At 45.6% G+C, this 20,866-nt stretch overlaps 1 protein-coding gene across 1 annotated transcript; it reads right to left on the bottom strand.

Annotated features, from left to right (window-relative positions):
* Positions 1-1,719: 1,719 nt before the first annotated feature.
* Positions 1,720-5,231, bottom strand: DBX1 (developing brain homeobox 1). The gene is made up of 4 exons (XM_042021044.1): positions 4,880-5,231; positions 4,282-4,383; positions 2,420-2,622; positions 1,720-2,097 (listed from the first exon to the last, which is right to left on the bottom strand). The coding sequence occupies exons 1-4, from the start codon at positions 5,229-5,231 to the stop codon at positions 1,720-1,722; spliced, it is 1,035 nt and encodes a 344-aa protein (XP_041876978.1).
* Positions 5,232-20,866: the final 15,635 nt, after the last annotated feature.

The following is a 20,866-nucleotide window of genomic DNA, read 5'->3' as shown; positions in this document are numbered from 1 at the left end:
GTGTGGTCAGTTGCTCCCTAGTTAAAAGGCAGGTAGATATTCTTGTAAAGTTTCATAATTTGAAGCTGATAAATTCTTTTTGGATAACTATACTGTTGATAAAAGGTAGTTTCCTCTTCCAGACACAAGCTACTGATGCCACGATGATTTTTTGCCTTTTCTTTTATACTCCTGTTATATCTTTTACAACTTCTGTATTCCTAGTGCTCTTTGCCTATATTCTTGGACTTGTTTGTCAAGCTGAGAGACTCAGCATTTTAGAAACTTCGTAGTTAGGGATCAGTGTGCCTCAGACCCCAAGGTCCTCTCCAGAACATATTCTGTAAACCAAGATAGAACCATCCAGGGGAAGGTTCCTTGGGGAGGGGAGGTTCACTTGAGCCTCTCATTGGGGAATCTTTGATAGATATGCTAATTAGTAAGACCTATAATGTTATACCCAATCTTTTGGGGTGTGCATTTTGTGGGGTGCATTTTGGTGCATTCCACCCGGACATGTGCACCTAAGGATCCTTAAAATAAATACCGAGGTGAAATCCCTTTCTCCCTTCTAATTGTGTTTGACTCTTGATTTTAAGACCAAGAAAAGGCATCACTACAACCACCTGTTAACCAGAACCAAGTATTACTGAATGATCAAATTTGGAAATCTACTTTTTTTTTAATTTGACAATCATCCACTTTAATATATATACATATTTAAAGTCTGTACACAGTAAAATACAAAATAAAAATGTTTCTTTATAAGTTACACAATTAAACAGCTGCATTTGCCTGTAGTTTAGCTGTCATTTAATTAAAAAAAAAAAGAGAGAAGCATTGTTGAGCCATTGTTATATTCATTGACAATAACCTTGGTATAAAACACCCATACAGAGTAAGTGTACAAAATAGTGTACAGTTCATATAAGCTGTGCAAAGACAGCAAAGTTCAGGTAAAAATCAAAGAGGTGTATCCACTTTCCTCTGTCCACACCACGGATAGCAGAAGCAAAGTGGAAAATAAGCACAAACCTGTGGGCAAGAAGGTGGGTCAGACAGTGCTTTGAACACAATATTGATGAATAAATTAAAATGAAAATCATAAATGTATAGGATCTCCATTACACAGGGCATGCTTGCATGATACCTTCAAAGTCATTCCAGGGGTATCAATGGATCTGTTGCACAAGCATGGTTCTCTTTGGGGTGAGGAGGGAGGCAGTGCTTGGTCTGTGTCCCTCAAGGTTATTTATTTTGGAGGAAAGGATTGCTAGATCAGACAAGTCTTCAGTAGGAGCTGAAGTAATATAGGTAGCTGGAAATTCACTTGAAAGGTAATAAAAATGGTCACACCATCTATAGTGTATTTTTGATGGTTTTTTTATCTGGGGGAAGAAGTTTCCTTTCCTACAGGGGAATTTCCCTTTCCTCCCTGCTGTAGAGCCAGGAGCTGCCTGTCTGTTTTTTGGGAGAAGGTAGCTAATTGAGCAAATATTGCTTGTTAAGCAGAGAGAGTTATGAAAAGTTTGGCAGGTATTAGGAACACGAAAGCCTTCACACAGGGCAACAAATGAGGAATACCAGGGAGAAGGAAGTCTTGCAGCTATTGTGATAAAGAACCTGTACTGAAGAAGCATGTGGACATTGGGGTGGGACAGCACCTCTTCAATTTATAGCACTCTGGTTTATTTACATCTTTGCAGTGTCCCCATGTGATGGTAGGGGCAGGCAAGGGATCTAAGAGACTGTTATCTCCTCCTCTTCTTCTTCCCCTTCATCATCCTCTTCCTCTGAGTCTGAGAAGTCTGAAGGTTTGCTGGGGCTGCTAGAATGGGATGGAGAAGGAGACATCTGGGAGTCCAGTCTGTCCCTCAGGTGTAGATGTTCCGGGGACGGGTGGTAGGTTAAGGGATGCCGGGGGCTGGGCGGGCACACGGGGCGAACTTCCTCCTCCTCCTCCTCCTCTCCTGAGCATTTCTTGCCTACGTCACTGAGGTCTGGGTGAGGGTTGAACTTGGTGGGGAGGGTCTGTTCTCTGCAGCCACCAGAAGAGAGGAGCTCTCTTTCTTTGGAGTTCCTCCATTTCATCCTCCTGTTCTGGAACCAGATCTTCACCTAGGGGTCAAAGCAACAAAGAAGGCAAATGGTTCAGTAAAGCAGGGACCAGAAAAGGTGTTTTGGCTACACTCTCAAAACCCTGCACATGCCCATACTAAAGCTAGCAGGAACCACAGAATCTGATCTTTGGAGGGCCCTAGGAGAGAGCTCGGGGGCAATAAGGCTGTGGTCCTACTCACCCAGCTGGGAATCATGCCATCTGTAACTTGCTTTGGATGTTCTCCCTGCTACCATCCCCTTCTCCCCCCTCCTCTCAAGCTTCCCCCGGGAGTGGGGGAATCTTGGCTCTCCACACACCCCGACCTGGTGACTCTCTCACCTGTGAGTCCTTGAGGCCCAGCTTGGCTGCCAGCTTCTTCCTGTCGGGTTTGCTGATGTACTTCTGCTTCTGGAACATCTTCTCCAGCGCCTTGCGCTGCACGTCGGAGAAGACGGCGCGGCGCAGCATCCCCCGGCGGGGCTTGCCCCGGGCAGCCAGCGGCCAGGAGAAGGTGCCAGGGATAGGGACCACGGCGGAGGCAGCTGTGGGAGGGACACACGGCACTGAGCAGAGCGGGACCGGCCCCCACCATCCCTCCCTGCCCTCCGGGCGGGCGCTCATCAACCTGGGGCGGTGAAAAGGAGCTTGAGGCTTAACCAGCCGCCCCCTTTCAGGCAGCGATCGCCGGGATTAGATCTATCAACTCAAATGTGGAAAATGGGTCAATGGTGGCCGGTTTTGTTGGGAGATTCAAAGGTCTCCGGCCTGAAAAGGCAAAGCGAGGCGTACCAGCTAAGATAGAGGTATAATAAAAAAGCTCTCCCTCCCACTCAGAAGCATTTGATTTTTTTCAGATGCTTTTATCATTTCAGATGCTTTATTATGCTCGAGATGAAAATGAGGACTTTTCTGATTCCGAACAAAACCGCTCCTCTTCAGATGCAGTTTTGATCAATCAGTATTCATCTTTTTATAATAATCTCTTCTCTCTCCCCCCCCCCCCCCCCCAAAGTTGGAGAATTCAATTCGAAGACATGAAAAGTAACAGCTAATTAGCACACTGCCTGGTTCCCAATGGCATTAGTATGATAAAAAAGGGCAGAGTTTCGCCTTAAAAAAAAAAAGGAGGGGGGGAACCTCCCCAAGAGAGACAGAGATGCTAATGAAGCGTGAATGGTAATTGTGTAGTAATGAACTAACAGAAAAAGACTGAGGACAAGCAGCTAACGCCATATATTATTGGAACAAAAGAGATTTACACTTTCAAACTAAACACAACGGCATGCCAGGCTCCTCGGGAGAATACTGATGGCACAATCGTCTCTTTCCCCAAATCATTTTCATTAAATGGACATGAAAAGCTATTTATAAAGCTCAAGTTGTTTTTGTTAGGCTATTCACATGCTGGAGAAAGGAAGCAAATTCCATTATCCAGAGGATGAATAGAAGAGCTTGGGTTATTTTTTTTTCTCTCTCCCTTTCCCTGTTTTCTTTTTAAATTAATAGCTTGTTTGTGTAATTAGATTTCGGGTTTGGTTGTTTGGTGGATTTTTTTGTTTTTGTTGTTGTTGTTGTTATTGTTATTGTTCTCTCAACACTATAGTAGTGCTGTAAGAATCACACCTCCGTGGCCTGCTTTCTCGCCTTTAAGGCGGTGTTTGACGGTGTAACCGGGAAGGTGGAGGAGGGAAGGGTTAGTGCCCCGCGGAGGGGCTGGAGGCGAGGGTGCAGCAGAGCAGTTACGCCGCTGCCGCAGCGCGCTGGACCCGCCCGTAGCGCGGCGGCGCGGGAAGGTTTGGGGGACCCCCAGAGGCTCCCTCCCTGTTCTCTCCCTCTGTCCATCCTTCCCTCCGTCCCTGCGCGGGCGCGGAGCGCGGGCGGCGGCGGGAGCTGACCGCTCCTCCTGGTGCTGAAACAGCAGCGCCGGCCGGCCGGCCGGGAGGGAGGGAGGGAGGGAGGGGGACCCGCCTCGCCTCGGGACCGTGACAATCCCGGCTAATTTGCGGATCAGCGGGAGGAGCGGGCAGGGAATGTCAGGCAGTCACTGCCTGTGCTAAATCGGGCAGCAAATTGGCGCGACTGATGCTTGAATGTTGTACTCCCTCCAACCTCTGAACTGCGGCATAACCCCGCCGGGGGGAACGGAGGGACGGGAGATATCAGCGGGCAGTGCCGGCAGAGGGACATTTTGAAACACCTACCTGGGAAATAGGAAGATCTGAGAAAGGGCTGGAAGGATCCTTCAAAGTACGGAAAGGAGAAAGTCTTTGGCGGGACGCTCTGAAGCAACGCAGGGGAGGTTTCTAGTAAATAAATAAAATCAAATTAAACGGAGGGTAACCACCGGTTGGACTCGACCCACGGCAAGGCTGGGTTCTGTCGCTTGGTCCTGGAGACCAACGCTGTGGTACTTTTAGAAAAAGTAAAAGAGCCAGACTGAACCCGGAACAGCCGAGGAAAAGTGGCACTTTTGCTGGTTTTGCCAGCAAAGCGGCACCCGTGAGGACAGGGTCAGCCAGAAGACACGGCCGGGGGACCCCTCGTCTCTGGGACCCCTCCCTCCGCCTGCTCCTCCCTTCCGTCCGGCGGCGGAGAGGGACCTGCCGCGGGCAGCGCTGTCCCTCGCCCCCGAAATCCGAGCGATGCCGGAGGGCTCTGCAGCTCGGGACAGGGTCCTCCCTCCCTTTCCTAAGCCGGCTCCCTGCGCTGCCCCTCGCCCGGCACCCCTCTCCTGCGGGCGGTGTGTCCCCCGCGCCCGGAGCCGCGGCCGGCGGCGAGCTCGGGGTGTCCCCCGCTTACCGGCTCGGGGCGTGGAGGAGAGGATGGCGTTGACTCCAAACTTCAGGAAAGTGGAGTCGCTGCTGGAAGTCTGTGGCGAACAGATCCTCCTGGAGCCGGCGGTGGTGGAGCTGGGGAGCTCCGGCGTTCCCGAGTCCGTCCTGGCGGCCGAGGTTGGGGGGGACATGCTGGGCGGGGGGGCAGTCCTGGGCAGGTAACTGGTGGGCCTGCTGATCCGGATCAAATCTTCCACCAGGAAGCTGGAATGGCTGGAAAAAGCCGACTGTAGCGACTGAGGCAAGGTGAGGGTGGGAGTCGGCCGGAGGAGGCTGGGGTAGACGGCTGGCGGGGCGATGAGGCTGGGGAACATCATCGCAGGGGCCGTCCGCGGAGCCGGGCTGGGGCCGCTCGCCTGCTTGTTTGTTTGTTTGCTTTTGTTTTCTGCTTTGCAAACCTGGGTTGGTAAAGATCCAGCCAGCGAGTCTGGCGGAGTTCTCTCTGCCCCTTCCTCCTGGACCATGGGTTTTATAGTGGTCAGCCCCGCTGAGGCTGTTTCAAAAGTGACAGCCCCAACAATGGGGTTCAACAAAGTTCTCCACTTGAGCTTCATTCAGGGCGAGCTCCCGGCTTCTCCATTGGTCCGGGGCTGCAATTTATGATTGGATTAGACTTCATAAGCAACCGGGGCACAATGGCCCCGCCACAAAGAAAGTGTAGTCATCAATTTTGCATATTGACCGCCTCTTTGGAATACAGCACTCCAAAGGCTCCCAGCGGGGTTTTGTTCAGAGGCAACACACACAGGCTAATTAAATGCCTATTTAAAAGTTTCGAATGACATCTTGCCTCGTAGAAAGGGAATTATTTAAAGAAAGCACTAAATTTATTTGCCGCTCCCCTGCTGAGTTTAGGAAATAAATCAATAAATATTCATAGAAACTTATCTGCGGGCTCTCAGAAAAGCACGGGTTTTGTGGATTTGAAAATACAAATTAGAAAACGTTGAACCAAGCTCTGTTGAGGGAGAAACACATTTGGAGACTGGATCCCGCCGTGCTTTGAGCATATTCTGCTCCTGCTATTAGTATGAGGCAGAACTAGCGCGCGTAGATGGGGTTGGTTTTCTCTCTGCACATCGAAGGTCCGGAATAAGGCATATTTGCGGTGTCAACTTCTCCTTTCAAGATCCGAGCTTCGTAAAAGTCTCGTGTACTTGTGGTCAAGCGAGAGGTTTGCCCAGACCTAAATGTGAGCCTTGATGTGGCCGGGAAGAGCTCTGCTCCCACAAAATCTGAGTATTGCACACAAAAGAGATCTGCGCAGCTTTGTGGGACCAGAGCAACCCCTTCGAGTTCTCAGTCTCTTGCTCCTCTGTGTAGCTTATCTACGTTAAAAATACTGGGAGTCGCTACCCTCCAGCTGTGAAAACGAAGACAACTTTGTAGCGTTTGGATCCCTTTGGCTGAAGTTGTCTGATCTACTCTCGGCTTTGTCGGTGTCAGTGACTCGAAGCAGCCAAATTCACCTGATCTCGCTCTTTATCTGTGGGCGTGTGCAGGATTTCGGAAGGTGTATTAGTCAGTGCGACAGAGCCCGGAGTCCCCTAACTTTGGTGCGAGGGACAAATGGCATCGTCTAACGGGAAAGTAGTAAATAGGGATTCTTCTGGCAGAGAGGTTTTGTTTGTGGTGGCAAATATGGAAATAGGCGCAAGTGGGGTTAGTTTCCTTTGGAGGTGGGTGATGAAAGCGACTATTGAGAGTGGTTTTACCTGATTTCTCTGTTAAAGACTATAACAGATGTGTTAAATGTCCTATGTTTTAAAAGCACCCCATTCAGTCCTTTGGTGTGTCTGAACCTTTGCAAGCAGAAGTGTGCAGCTCAACCATGCAGCCTTTATCCTATTAACCATGAACTAACTGTCACCTTCAGCTGTTTTCCCTTTTTACTTTTTAACACAAAGCTTTCTCAAAAATCTTATTAACCAGCTTTATTTCTCTCGATGGTTTTTGTCCGGACGTTTTGTGTTGATTATCTCCATGTCGATGCTTTAACCATTCAATAAAAGTGCATCTGCGATTTATATCACATTAGGGAAGAAAGAAAGTCTGTTAAACCTCTCCCTTGATTCAAATCAAAAAGTTATTTATTAGAGAGGACGGAATCAGCCCTGGAAATTCTATGATCCTGACAAGCTTTCCCGGTGCTGTTCGCCGGCCCCCAGCAGATGAGCACCTGCAGACGGCTGACTTGGAAGGTCTGCCGTCTGAAAGCATCACTTTGAAATAAAACCTCGCCACAGTTTCCCCCCGCTCCCCAGTTTTGCTGGTCTTGATGCTTAGCAGGTAAAGAAAAAGGGGAAGGAAGGCGTAGGCAGAGCGCAGCGGGCTCGGGGGTGCGGACGGGTCCCCGCCACCTGCCCCCCGCCCCCGTTCAGGCTCCGCCGTGCCGGGGGTGCCCGGGGGGAGCGGGGGCTGCCCCGCCCTGCTCCGGGCTCAGCTCTCCGCTCGCCCCCACCCCGGGCGCTCCGGGGTTACCTTAAGCCCCGTTTATGCGCAGCGCTGCTCTCAGGGTGTTATTTAGCAAGCGAGCGGGACGGCAGCGAATGGAAAGAGTAAATGGGGCTTTCCCAATAAAATAATTACCTGGCGCCCCGCCAGCCCCTGGTCCCATCTCTGTCCCCTGCTCCCTGCCCCTCTCGCAGCCGCCCCCAGATCCCAGCGTTTCCCAGCTGAGCTCCGCCCGGGCTGTTCCGAGAACACTTAGTTTTTTACAGTCATTATACGTTTCCTTTGAGATGATTTACTCCTTTCTTTACTTATACATTGGGGGCATTTTGTCTCACTATAGACCAACTGCTGCTAATTTCTCTGGTTTTAAAAAAGAGGGGCTGACATTTTCTGGAAGGTTGGGTCAAACGCATGCTGGGGCACGCGTGGACCCGGTTGCTTGTGATGCGTCTGAGCACACTCATAAAGAATTCCTTAAGCACCACGGCAAAAGGGACTAGACATCTATTGAAAGGGAAGATAGACCATAAGAAACCAAGAAATCAGACGAAAGGATCTTATTTTAAGTGATCTCCTTTGGAAGTTTCTTTTCAAAGGCAGTGATCATTTAAGAGAAAGGGAATTGTAATGTCTCAGGATAAAACCTGTGACTAATGCCGTTTGACCTATGCTCAGGCAGTTTTGTGCTTCCTGCCATTCATTTTAATGTCGTTATCTTAAAATTTATTTCTTAAAAGTCACTCACTTTCTTTGTCACGTAAAAAGAAAAAGAAGAAGAAGAAGGAAAAAAAAAAAAGGGAAAAAGAGCCCAAACCCAAAACTGCCGGCGGGTGAGGGGTGGGGAGGGGGAGGTGGGGGGTTGAAGCTGCGTGTGTCCCGGTCCGAGGCTGGTAATCCGCATGAAATTGGGAGAGCCAGCACTTCAAATCCGGAGACCAAAGGGCTGGGCAGGGCCGGGCCGGCCCCCCCCCGGCGGCTCGGATCGGCGCTCGGAGCCCCGTCCCTCTCCCGCATCCCCGGCCGCGGGAGACGGACGTCTCAATCACCGCCACGGCGCGGCCCCACGCGGGACACCCTCCGGGGACAGCCCCTGCCCTGCCGGGCCGCTTCCCGCAGCCAGGTGGAAGCCGAACTTCTCGTCCCTCCCTCCCCGACCCGGGAGCCGCTCCACAAGGGACCAGCCCACCCCCGCTCCGCACCCCCCCGGCTGCCCGGCCCCGCGGTGTCCCCGCTTCTTCCTCCCCAAAGCTGCGGTGCAAAGGTGTGTGTGCGCCTTTTAGGTTGTTTTCTTATTTTTCCCCCCACTTTTTTCCCTTTTTCCCTTTTTCTTTTTTTTTTTTTTTTTTTTTTTTTCCCGCCGGAGAGGGGCCGGCGGGAGAGGGGGAGGGATGCTCCGTCCCTGCTGTGTCCCAGCCCCCTAACGATGCTCATCGACCATGCCGGCAGCTTGAATGGAGGCTGCGGGGGCGAGGCTGTATTAAGATACCTAAGTCTTCACCTTTAGAATTCAAGCACAAGGAACAGTAACTGTTGGTTCGTTCAAAGCTCTTCTAGATCCCCCCTTTTCTTGAAAATCCTTCTATTGTGCCAATCAAGCAGATGGTTTGCAGGAAATATAGCTTGGCCCCAGTGACCGAAACTAATTTTAACTAGCTTTCCAAGCCTGGCACGTTTGTTTTGCTCTTACAAAATAGCTAAAAAAACAGCTGGCAAGGGTGAATTAAACCCATTAAAGACACATTTATAAGAAATTATATTCACATAGGTTGCTTGAAACCCCCCTAAGAGGGAAGAGATGAGCGTATTGAAATGAAAATGTCCCCGAGCACACTACCCTCCTTAACATCGCCTGAGAGTCTCAAAACATTTTACTAAATAGATTAACTTGACTATTGTTTTGCATCACATTTATCAGCTTCATTAAGTGAATAGCTGAACAAATATATTACGCATGCATGAAAAGCTCTTTTGGGGGCTGCCTTATTGTGTCCTCAGCCCTGACAGGTGGTTAACTGTGTTTCTCTCTCCTCTCCCCCTCTCTCTCTCTGGGCAAAGAAAGAGGGAGCTCGGACAGAGCGCACAGCCCAGACTTGGCAAAGGGACCTCGAGGGGAGAGTTACTTTCTTTTCCCTTGCCATTCATGCTGGCCAGCCCAGAGTGCACGCAGCCTGAAATGCAACCAGATGATCTGATCATGTCAAAAGTAATTAACTTTAGTTTAGTCTCCGTGTCTTGCTTGTGCTTTACTAACTCCGTCCAAGCCAGTTTAATTTGCATCCTTTCTTCCAAATTTGATTATTTTTGTCCATTTCGTCCTTTTATCCTTTCCCCAACCTCCACCTTTGTTTCAAAAAAATAATCTGGGGTTGAAAAATCCCTCTTCTTTCTTCTCCACTGATCTGTCTAATAAACAACCACACAAACACCTGAAAAACAGTTCCTTTCACAATCTAAGATTGGCATATTTTGGAGAGCTAGGATTTGCAAAATACAATATGATGGTTTATTTGCTGCCTCAATTTCATGATTACTTGGCCCAGTGGAAACTTGCTGGGAATTGGACAGTGGCAGTTTGGATTTCATATGTTGGTGTGCAGGGTCCTGCTTGTTTCAGTTGTGGTCTCTGCCCCAAGGGTTTCCAAATTAGACTGTGCAGATGAAAGGTGGAGGATGACAGAACATGAAATTTTCCCATTTATTTTCTCAAAAATGTATTTCTCTCATGTTGCTCAAGTAGGTCAGAAAAATTAAAAATCCTTTTGTCTTTCAAATAATTTCTTAGGAGTACTCCTACCTCCTCACTGCAAATTGAAGTTGTGGTCCTTTGCTTATGACAGTGGCAAATGTCTCTGCTGAATGATCCACTGAATTCTCTCTGCAGTGGTCAATTTTAAGTGCTGGGACTTGAAGATCCCCTGACTTTTCCACTCATTAAGACCCAGTTCTGTTCCTCATTCTCCAGGCTAAGACCGGAAGGATGACTTTGTTTGGAGGACAGGACTCTCAGAACAATTCAGCAGGAGAATGAATGTGTCCTGGGGTGGATTTTAGCAAATCTGAGAGTTTGCTGTCACCTTGAATAGAGGGTCCTTGAGCCCACACACTCCCTTGATGTTTGCCACAAGAATGGATTTAATGGCTGCTTTCTACCCCTCTTCCTGCTGGAACATCACACAAGGACCTCTGTCTCTCAGAAAAAGTACAGAGTCACTATTTAACTATCTGTATGATAAACCCAGGACCTTCTCTTGTTTGTACACCTTTTCTTAAAAGTGCTAGAGCATCAGCCCTCAATCCCTTGAATTCTTCCATGCCAGCCAGCTGATGCTGCACTTCCTTTGGGCTTAAGTCTCTCTGGGAAGGTTTAGGAGGGAGACTCAGAAGAGAGATGCTGATGAGAGCCCAGGTACGTGGAAACACTTTTCCCAATGGAAAGTCTTCCCCGAGCTATGTGCTGGTATCCAGAAGGATGGTGATAGGCTGGGAGGCTCACTTTGCTCCTTCCAGGTGAAAATACCTTCAGATGTCATGATTCAGTGGGGAAAACAGCTGTTGTGGGGAGAGTGTTTTTCTCTCTGAGTCCTCTGTGAAGGTGCTGAAAAGGTCCTCTGACAGAGATTAACCTGTGCATCATTTGGTGGGACTCAAAGCCATGTGATAAGGAAGGAAAAAAAACTCAAATACTGTGTAACAGTTCTTTAGCAAACAGAAGTGCAAAATTTCCTTGTTGAGATACTTGAATGGCCTCACAATTCAAATGCGGGAATATCTTAAGAAAATAAAACATGAATTCCAAGTGTTTTTGATTATTGGATTCCCTGGGCTTTTAGTGTTTTTATCTTGTAAGTATTGCATTTGTGACCTTGTCCATTAAGGCAATGGGTTTGCAGCTATATGGTTCAGTTACAGACCATGCCCTGACCACAGCTATGTTCATGTCTGTAAGGTGCTGGTAAACTGTCCAGCATCCATCGAGGATAAGACCAAATGTGTGGACCTCTTTAATAGGTATAGAATGCTTAGTTTCCAGAAATACTGAGCTATTCTTGTAGATGTTGATGTGGAGTGTGATCTCTGGAGCTCTGACAGAAGAATGACAAACTGCCCCTCACAGTTCGCCTTCATAGAACCACTGAGAAATGAGTGAGCAAGCACTGGTCCATATGGTCCGTGTGCTATGTTCCCAGTCACTTTGTGTAAAATGGAGAGTGAAATGAATGAAAATAGCTGTGTTTCTGTTGTCCCTTGGGGATGCTTTTAGCAAGTGAGGTGCTTCAGGTACAGAAAACCAAGGAGCAATAATGCCTGAGGAATTAACAGCTCCATAGTCTTAGGCATCATGGACATCTCTTCAGGATTCTCAGGGGTAGGTAACCATACCCAGTAGATTTTCTACTGGATCTCCACTTGTGAGAAAGAGTTGTTCTCCTCAGAAAACACTTGGCTTATCGTGGAGACTAGAACAGGACCACCCTTCTTCTGGGGTTTGGTTTGCAAGCGGCGCAGCTTCCTGATGTTCGGAGATGAAGGGCTTTTCCATTTCATTATCAGGAATAGCTGATGAGGTCCTTGATCTTGAGAATCTTTCTTGAAATAGCCAAAGCCTTTCTCCTGGGAGCGTCTCCAACCCGTTGAAAGTACATCCCTTCTCAGAGAATTGTGTTTCTTTCTGACAAACAGAAGAAAAATGCCCTACTTGTGTTCCAGCAGCCATGAGATTGGACAGATAGACGGTGAAGTGTGTTGCCCATTTATGCCTTCAGCTTTCTGAAAGCAAACGGAAATCTCTGAGACTAAGGAGAGTGCAAGCATGTAAAGAGAGTTGTAGAAAAGCTTTTCCCCATGCCTTTGGCCCGAGAATGCTGCTTGTTCTGTCAGAGCTGAAGTCAGGGGCAAAACTCATGGTAATTTCAATGCAGTGGGGTTAAGCCCTAGAAGAATTTGAATGTACTTGTCTCCTTTCAGGACCTTGTCAGGAGTGTTTTGGTACTGCAGGGGGAAATATCAAAGACAACTGAAGTTTAGAATGAGGCAGCCAGGATGTTTGAAGACGATCTTCATAAGATGAAACAGCTTTTCTCAGGTTTCTTGTCCCACCTGTAGCAATGAGGACTACTTTACAAAAAACATGTTTTAGTGGTCACATTCACATTTTTCCCTCTCATCATGTCATGCTTTTTGTCTTTTTTTTTTCTCTCAGTTTTTCCTTCTCCATTAAAAATATAAGAGGGCAGAGAGCATAAAATTTTATGTCTCTAGAAAGGTCTTTAGGGGCATCAGGTAGGATTCAGCGATTTAAAGTTTGACTTGATGAAATCTGGTACAGTCATGTTGTCCTGGCACGGGACAGGCCCTTTTGAGGACCCATACTCTGGCTGTGACTTGTCAAACCCAGAAAGCTCAGGAGAGAGGAATTTAATGTAGCTTTAAGCTATATTTGCAGCCTCTTGATTCACGGATGTACTAGGATAAGGTGTATTTCTCCAGTGTCTTTTAAAGTGTTCTGTCTTAGGTCTTAAATGGAAGTTTAGTCCCTCACCTATCAATCTTTACCTAACTTTCCCTTATGGTACTATAAAAAAAATTTTCTATCCTTTTTTGGTGAATGTTTCCTTCTCCCACAGATAAATAAACCAATGGGGGAATGTGTAGAGACAGGACTACACTGCTGACTGTGATCAGTGACACACTCTCTCCGGGCAGTTCGAGCAATGAGGCTGGACTTCTATGCCAGGACAATTCATGCCTGGGCCTTTTCCCTGCTTCTGCACTTATAGCAGAAGTAGGAGCAGGCTGGACAGCACAGAAAAGTTTCCATCCACTGCTGTGTATATGGCAACTGTCCCCAGATTTGTGAGAGGAAAAACGGAGAATGTCTTCTTGTTACCTTCTGCTATTTCCACAGTGTCCTCTAGCCAAAGAGAAGGCAGTTTTTTACTCTCTGTTCTGGTTGACCAGACCTAATATTTAAAAGGAGTGTTTTAAGAAGGATGAAATAATGTTGGGATTTATGAGGTGCACTGACCTTAGCAGAAGGAAGCAGAAATTAGAGATCTCTCTTTGGAAAGACTGAGACATACAAGAATTTGCATCTGGTCCCAGGCCCCCCAGTACAAAAATGGATTGACGTCAGGCTGGACTGGCTGAGTTCAAAATTCAAAACTGGGATATTTGCACTCCAGGCAGATGAAACAGGGCTGGGAAACAGTCTCACTCTTTCCAAGAAAAATATATAAGCTTTGTGTGAAAGGTGTAGGGAGCACTTTATTTTCCATTTAGCATCATATCCAGGTGAGTGTAGGCCTTTCCTTTGAAGGAACAAGTAGGGATGATGTGCTCTCTAACGTGATGCAACTCTTTTTCACCCCACTTTTAGTGTGTCCAGGAAGTCAGCACATTTCAAACTTGCTCTTTACTTTGGGAAACTGTCTCCAGTATACAAGTAGATTGTCTGGCCACATGGAAAAAATCCACAAAGATGGACAAGTCAAGTCATCCTCGTGGGCTGAGGAGTTTTTTGGCTCTCCTGACAGGGATCTGGGATGTCCCTCAGTGCTGGGGCCATGTGGCCAAGAGGTTTGTCTTCCTTCTCTTCCTGAGTTCACTATGAAGAATGTTTTCATGGTAAAAACTACATCTCTAAATTTCTTAACTGTGTTTTAAGTGATGAATTTATGAGGAGCTGCTGTTAAATCACAGGGTTTGTTTTATGACATATTTTCCAATCAAGCCTTGTTTAAGCAAGAAAGCCAAGTAATTACATATAGCTTTTTAAGAATGTGCACTGTTTTCTTTTCCTCTTCATTTAAATTGCAGAGTGCAGAGGACTCCTGTTTTTAAGTAGATTTTAACCATGACTAGAGAAGCTTAGTTATCAATTATGCACTATAAACAATATGCAGAGGGGGGATGTTTTGATCAGAGCTATTCAGTCCTTGCCTGCTAATCTAATTACAAAGTGTAGGTTTTCTGACACAGAGCTGCTTGCACAGAGAAGGCTTTTCTCACACCTGGTGGATTGTTTAGCCAAGCTTTTAAAATGCTTACAGTTTTAAAGGGAGAGGGGGGGAAGCCTTTTAAAAAAACAAGTTCCTGTGCAAGGCAATAGAAAGAATTTAGTGGTTGTCAACATGCGTTTAGTATAAGGGTGCTGTGTAAAATGTGGGTTCACTTTATATTGACCTTTGGACATAGTAGCCCCAAACATTGTTTTATTTTTTTTTTTTTAAGGGTTAAGGAGAGAATGAAAGATAACAGATGTCAGTGACTGTATTAAATTAAATGTGTGCATGCATATTATAAATATCTATGTATGGCTGGACATGATGCTCCCATATTTTTTTGGATGTTTATTGTTAGTGCCCCAAGTGCTCAGCAGCTCTGAAAGGGCAGCTTTGAATCACAGCCCCAGCAAAACAGTATTTTTGTGTTGTTTAGTGCCCCAATTCCTACAAACAAAATAAAGTACCTTGTTGAATAAGGGCCATTGAGCAGGAATGATGGGTTAAGAGTGGGGGTCTGAGGTGGCAGCGTGGGTGCTTGTTTATCAGGGAGGAGTTGTCAGTTGTTGGCTGTGCTGGTGAAAGGAGGGACGCTGGAGGCTGATGGCTGGGAGAGCATTGATGTGAGGTAACGGGGTAATCGGATTGAAAGTTAGCCATGGTATTTATGTCAGTTCACATTTCGTCAAATGAATAATATGAGGTTGCTACCTAGCCCAGGCCTTGGCCTGGGGGCTGGGTTATAAAGAATCTAAGGCCTCATTTGATTCAAATATAAATTAATTCTCACTGGAGCGTTGGCTGATTAATCTATTTGCATAATAGTAGAAAAACTGCAGTGTGGTTACTTTTGCGGGGATTTGGACAAGAAAAGCCTTAAATTCATTCGAAAGAATATTGTGTGAGAAGTCAGGGAAGCAAAAGCACCTCTATAGGGCTCCTCAAGCCATTTTCCCCCCAACCCTGATGTGCAAAACCAAAAGCTAAACTTGTTCACTGGGGAGTCTGACACCATCCTGAAAAAGCTGTGTTCTGATGTCTAGCTACACTTACATTTTTGTATTTGATGTTGCTCTCAGTAATTATAGCAATGGCATCCTTTATAACTTTGGATATTTAATAAAAATGAATCCTAAATAAAATTGCACCGTGTGTAGGTGTTGAACTGCAGCAAAGCTCTGTGGGGAGATAAAGAAATAGCAGAGACAAATGCACTCGAGTGCAAGTGCTGTTTGTGTGAAAGCCTGGTTATCCTGTGAGACGTGGGAATGAGAGATCCCAGTTCTGCTGGCCACATGCACTTCACAGTGTGGTGAGGGAGGAGACTGAGTGGGTCTAACACCAGTGCTGGCACCAAGCAGGGGCTCAAAGAGGAAAAAATCTCTTTTCTTTTTGCTTCCCCTCCTACCAAGTCTCCCCATTTCACTTTTGGAGATGACACTTGAAGCATTCCCTTATAGAGGACAATATATGGGGAGGTGCACCTACCCATGTGCAGTCACACAAATGTTTTTCTATCACATCTCATTTTTTCCTTAATTTTCCTAAATACTGTGCATCTCCACTGCATGTATAAAATGTTATGTAAGGTTTGGTTTTGATTTTTTTTTCTTTACTATCCACACATCTGTAGTGCTTGACTGTTTGGCAAAGGATATTATGTTTGCACACAGATATTGAGACTGGTTTTGAATCATGTGACCTCTGAGGACAGAAGTGTGTAAAATTCAGAAGACACAGTAGTGAGAAGCTTCAAAAAAATAGTCCAAATCCTGCTCTTATTGAAGTCTGTAGACGTTTTTCCAGTAAGAAAAACACATGCCCTAATTAAGCAAAATATAAAACTTCCAGCAAGAATGTCAGGATGCAGTTAGAGTAGAGCAGTGGCCATATGAAGAGTGGGAGGCAACCTCCACGTCCATATTTGCCAGAGTTAGTTGATTGTTTGCAGGAAAGTTGGGCTGCTGATTGGATTCATTTGAGTTTTAAAGCATCCACTAAGATTAAAGATGTCAGGATTTTGTAGTGAACCTGCCTCCACTGCAGACTACCAAGGTTTTCACTCTGAGTTCAGTTCTTCCTGCTAAAACATAAAGATTCCCAGCAGACAGTGAGGATAAGAGAGGTGCTACCTCCCCTTCAGCTCAGAGTTGAGGAAACTCACAGTGGCTATTCCAGATGAGAACTCTGAATCCAGATACTTGGGGAGAATCAAGCTGATGTCACAGATTATGGTTATGCTAAAGCAAATGGCACTGTAAGAACAGTTTGCCTTCTAGGCAGGAATATTGTAATTTGTAGATCATCTGGAAGTGTGTCCACACATGGGAAGTGGGGTTCCTCCTGCCTCATCCCCTTCCTGGTCCTTGTTTCTGGTTTCTGCACGGGTCCTCTCTGCCATGATGTGAGTTCAGGCTGCAATGTGTAACTTCATATTTACTTCTTGAATTCTTTGGTTACTTCTTTTAACTCCTGATTTTGTTTTGCCTTTTTTTCTTTTTCTCTTTCCCCCCTTTTTTTTTTTGTTTTTCCTTTTCTTTCCTGGTTTTAGTCCACCAATAATACGCTCCTGGTGTCATTATTATTTTAACCTGGCTTTCACTCTGTTGATTGCTTTTCAGAGCCATTTGGGAAGGATGTGCTGTTTGTTAGTTCAATGCTGTCTCTTTACTAAGCTGGGAATTAGGGAAAAGATCTTGACAAATTGCCACTGAAAAAGGAAAGGTGGTGGTCAAAAATCCCTTATTTATGTAAAGAAGCCTGCTACAGTGTCTGTATGTTTGCTGTTGCAAGATCAGTGTCTGAAAGCACAAAACAAATTGATCCTATCCATGGTCATAAAGCAGCTACACTGCAGTATTTTTGTGGTTAATTCTTGTGGAAGGGGAATGTCTGGGATCTGCAAAAGGTTGGGCCATACAAGCAAATGACATGCCTGATTAACAGAACGTTGTTACGAGATAATAGTGACTCTGCTGTCTTGCTCTGGTATTTATGAAGAATAAACAAGACCAAGGAAAAGCCAAGACATCTGTTTTCTGAACAGAAGCCCTCACTCTGTCGACAACCTCCTAGTCCAATTACTCCATGTCTTTTACACCCAGTGATTGATGTGGGTCTGATGGTTTAATCTGGGGGAAGTTGAAGGCAAATGAAACAGAGCCTCTGTGCTGGTCTGACTGATCTGGGTAGTGAAATGTACCCCTTTGAATTAGCCAGGAGCACTTCAGGCAAATCCAGAACTTCTGTTTACCTTGATGCCATGGGAGGAAAAGTGCCTGATGCACTGAAGACAGTACAGGGCACCAAGGCTCCTGGGTTCTTTTCATAGTCCCAACCGCAACATGAAACGAAGGAAATGGATAAATTTCACTCAGCCTCTCCTGTTCCTTCCATCAGGTCTGGCTATAGTGCTCATAGTACTCAAATCAAGAAGTTTTTTTGACAATTAAGTAATGGATCTACTTTTTTCCATACTTTACCAGAAACAGACTTTAAATTACTTGTGCTTACATCTTAAAAGAAAGCTTTAGTTTTGGATTTCTTGTTTCTTCCTAGTACCTTTAGTACCCAGTATACAATTTTTACGGTTTAGATATTAGCTGATTTTACTTCCAGTAACTCCCATTACTTTAAAGGGGAATAGCAGAAAAGAAAAAAGGCAATTTTTTTGCATCTGCCATGTCAAAATTGTCAAATAACAGTACGTGTGACAGCAGTCAGGATGAAACAATAGCTGTTGCATGGGCACCGCTGATGTGCCTAGGTTGTTTCATGTGTTTACAATAAACCAGTCTGTCCAGGTTGCCCAGCTGAAGCTGAAGGTGATGCTAAAAGGGTGTTGCTAGACAAGGAGGCTGATCTCTGCCAGTAGCTTGTGGTGCTGGAAGGTTGGACCCCATGAGTCTATGGTTTCACTTGTGGCAGTTCTGCCACTCATTTGCCTTGTTTGTGAGCCAGTTTCATTCATTAATTCAACTGGAAGATCATCAAGGGAAAAAGAAAGCAATTTTTTGAAACAGGGGGTTATGGCTGAAAGATAGTGCAGCTAAGAACATATATCTATTTAATTTGATTACTCTTTTCAGGGTAAATTAGTGTGTGAGAGAGATGCATGTCAGGTAATTAAAAGAAAGAATACCTCTCCAAATTTAGAATGGAGTGCACCCCTTCTTCAATCAGATTTATCAGTCAGAAATATTTGGTCCAGGCTAAGTTTGAAAGCCATGAGTTCTGCACACTTATTTCTTCTGTTTTTCTCATCCTTTTTTATTCTTTTCATGCCTTCTATCTGAGAGCTGTCACAGAGGGAGAGGGGCCCAGGTGAGGGTAATAAATCCAGAGCAAAGGACCAAGTGGGCATTTCTGGGCTGGAAAGCCACGAGTACAGTGTGAAAACCCCGTTGTTCACACACAGCTGTCTTTGGTAAGGGCTTAGGTTGGGTAAGCAGGCAGGTCAGCCAAGAAACTGCAGGAGAAAAAATATCAAGTAGGTCTTCATGCTTCCTCCTGGAGCTTTTTCAGTGTAGATACACCTTTACAAGCTGTTTCAGGCTTTCTCACCAGTCTCTGCCCACACGACCTCTTATGTTTCACATTGTTTGTTGGTTGGGGTTGAACAAACCTGTGTCTGACATTTCAAGCACAGTCCATTACTGGTAAAAAGGAAACAATTTTGTATCTGCTGGGTCAGTCAGACATATGACACCGAGAGAAATGATCTTCCTCTCAGGGCTGCAGGAAGCTGAAGGGCAGAAGTGAGTAACTGACAATGGGATATGCTCGACAATATTTATGTGAGCTTTGTGTTCCCAGATACACTTGGATGGCAGTGAATTGTCAGTTACTATATCAACCTGCCAAGAATGAATAGCTCTTGAAGAGCTTGAACCTTCTCAGGTTAAAGCATCTGTAAAGCTAGTAGAGATCACGCATGATATGGATATGACCTCATTCTGAGGGCATATAAATTAAATCATTCCTGAGCAAGGGCTTTGGCTTGCTCAGCAATGTTCACATGCAAACAGGAGACATTTTGCAAATAGGCAGATCCCCGGGTACTTGTCTGTCACATTGTTCAGTTTGTCTTTATCTGTTGTTGTTATACTGTGCTCTTCACTGTGGCTGACACAGAGGGCTTTAGAGTTTTCACTGAATTGTCTTTATTTGACAGAGAATCTCTCCTGGAGGGAGTGGAGTTTCTGCCATTCCTGTGGCACAATCTTATTGAAAACACTTTGCATGCACAAAATAGAAAAGTGCCATTCACCACTTCAAGGATGTAGAAACTAGGAAAGAGTGGAAGGGTTGCTCTGATCACATCCAGAGAGGAAGTTTTGGCAGTGATGTTCAAATGGTGCTTAAATGGGAGTCTAAAGGCATGGCAACAGATTACTGACTTAGTTACAGACGCAGCAAAGGATCCAAGTCAAAGGTACTCTCGATCTACCTCCCTTCAGTACAGTAGTCAGAGATCATCAAACCCAATTCTGAGAGAAGATCCACTTTTTTTTTGAGCAGACAGATTCTCAAAAGCTTTAGGAAAAAGGACTAACAGGAGCAATATTTAGAATATTACTGCCAAATCTAATCTTTGTATCATACTAGGAGAGTAATTCAAGTTTTCTGGGGGCCAAAAGTAATTGGATAAAATCTGCAATAAAATTTTATGGGTGTGTGCCTTTCACTGAGATCTCAATGATTTACTGAAATTAGGTAAAAGTAGAGATATCCTGAGAGGATTTTTTTCTTGAACAGGATGAAAGGGTTGTTTTTAATGTAAGAGATCTGTCAAAATCCTGCCATAGGGCCAAACAAGTTGTAATTTTGGCCACAGTGGTTCCTTTGCTTGGGCATATCTCAACAAACCCCACTCTGCTGATACTACACCTTTCCTCCCAGGGATCTCAAGACCTGAATCGAGGTCTGGATTTGGACTTTGCAGTAGTGACCAGAGACTGATCACAACTCCCAAATCATTAATTGCCAGCTTCATTGCCCAACCAATCCCTAAAATACCCCTTGAGAATAAACACTGTCCTGGAGACATTTCTGTGTATTCGGGCTGATGAGTCTCTGTTTCCATCTGCTGTCCTGTATCAGCAGATCTCTAATCATGTAACAAACAGGACCATAAAACACAACTTACCAGCTTGCTTATGTCTACCCTGCTTGGGGCCTGCTTATACCAGCTATTAAATGTGATTGCTGATTTTTAATGGTGTCTGTTCAATTCAGGATCTAGGAAAGAGAGAGGATGGAAAGAGCTGAAGTCATACCTTCAAACTGAACTTTCTGCTTGGTTAGACAAGCTATGAAGAAAGACTCCCGTTTGCTACATATTTACCCAGCACCTGACACAGCGAACTGTCACCTAAGTGAGGCCTCCAGACTCCTCTTTCCTTCTTTCCCCCCGTTTGTCTTTGCAATGGGAATGAAGGGAGTGTTTAACTCTTTTGAGTTTTGGGTTTTACTGACTATTTGACACTTACTCTGGA

This window comes from Corvus kubaryi, unplaced genomic scaffold (genome assembly GCF_017639235.1).
Source record: "Corvus kubaryi isolate FWS band 111438036 unplaced genomic scaffold, C.kubaryi_AGA036_p1.0 125, whole genome shotgun sequence".
Taxonomy (NCBI): Eukaryota; Metazoa; Chordata; class Aves; order Passeriformes; family Corvidae; genus Corvus; species Corvus kubaryi.
This window is presented reverse-complemented; position numbering and strand designations above follow the sequence as displayed.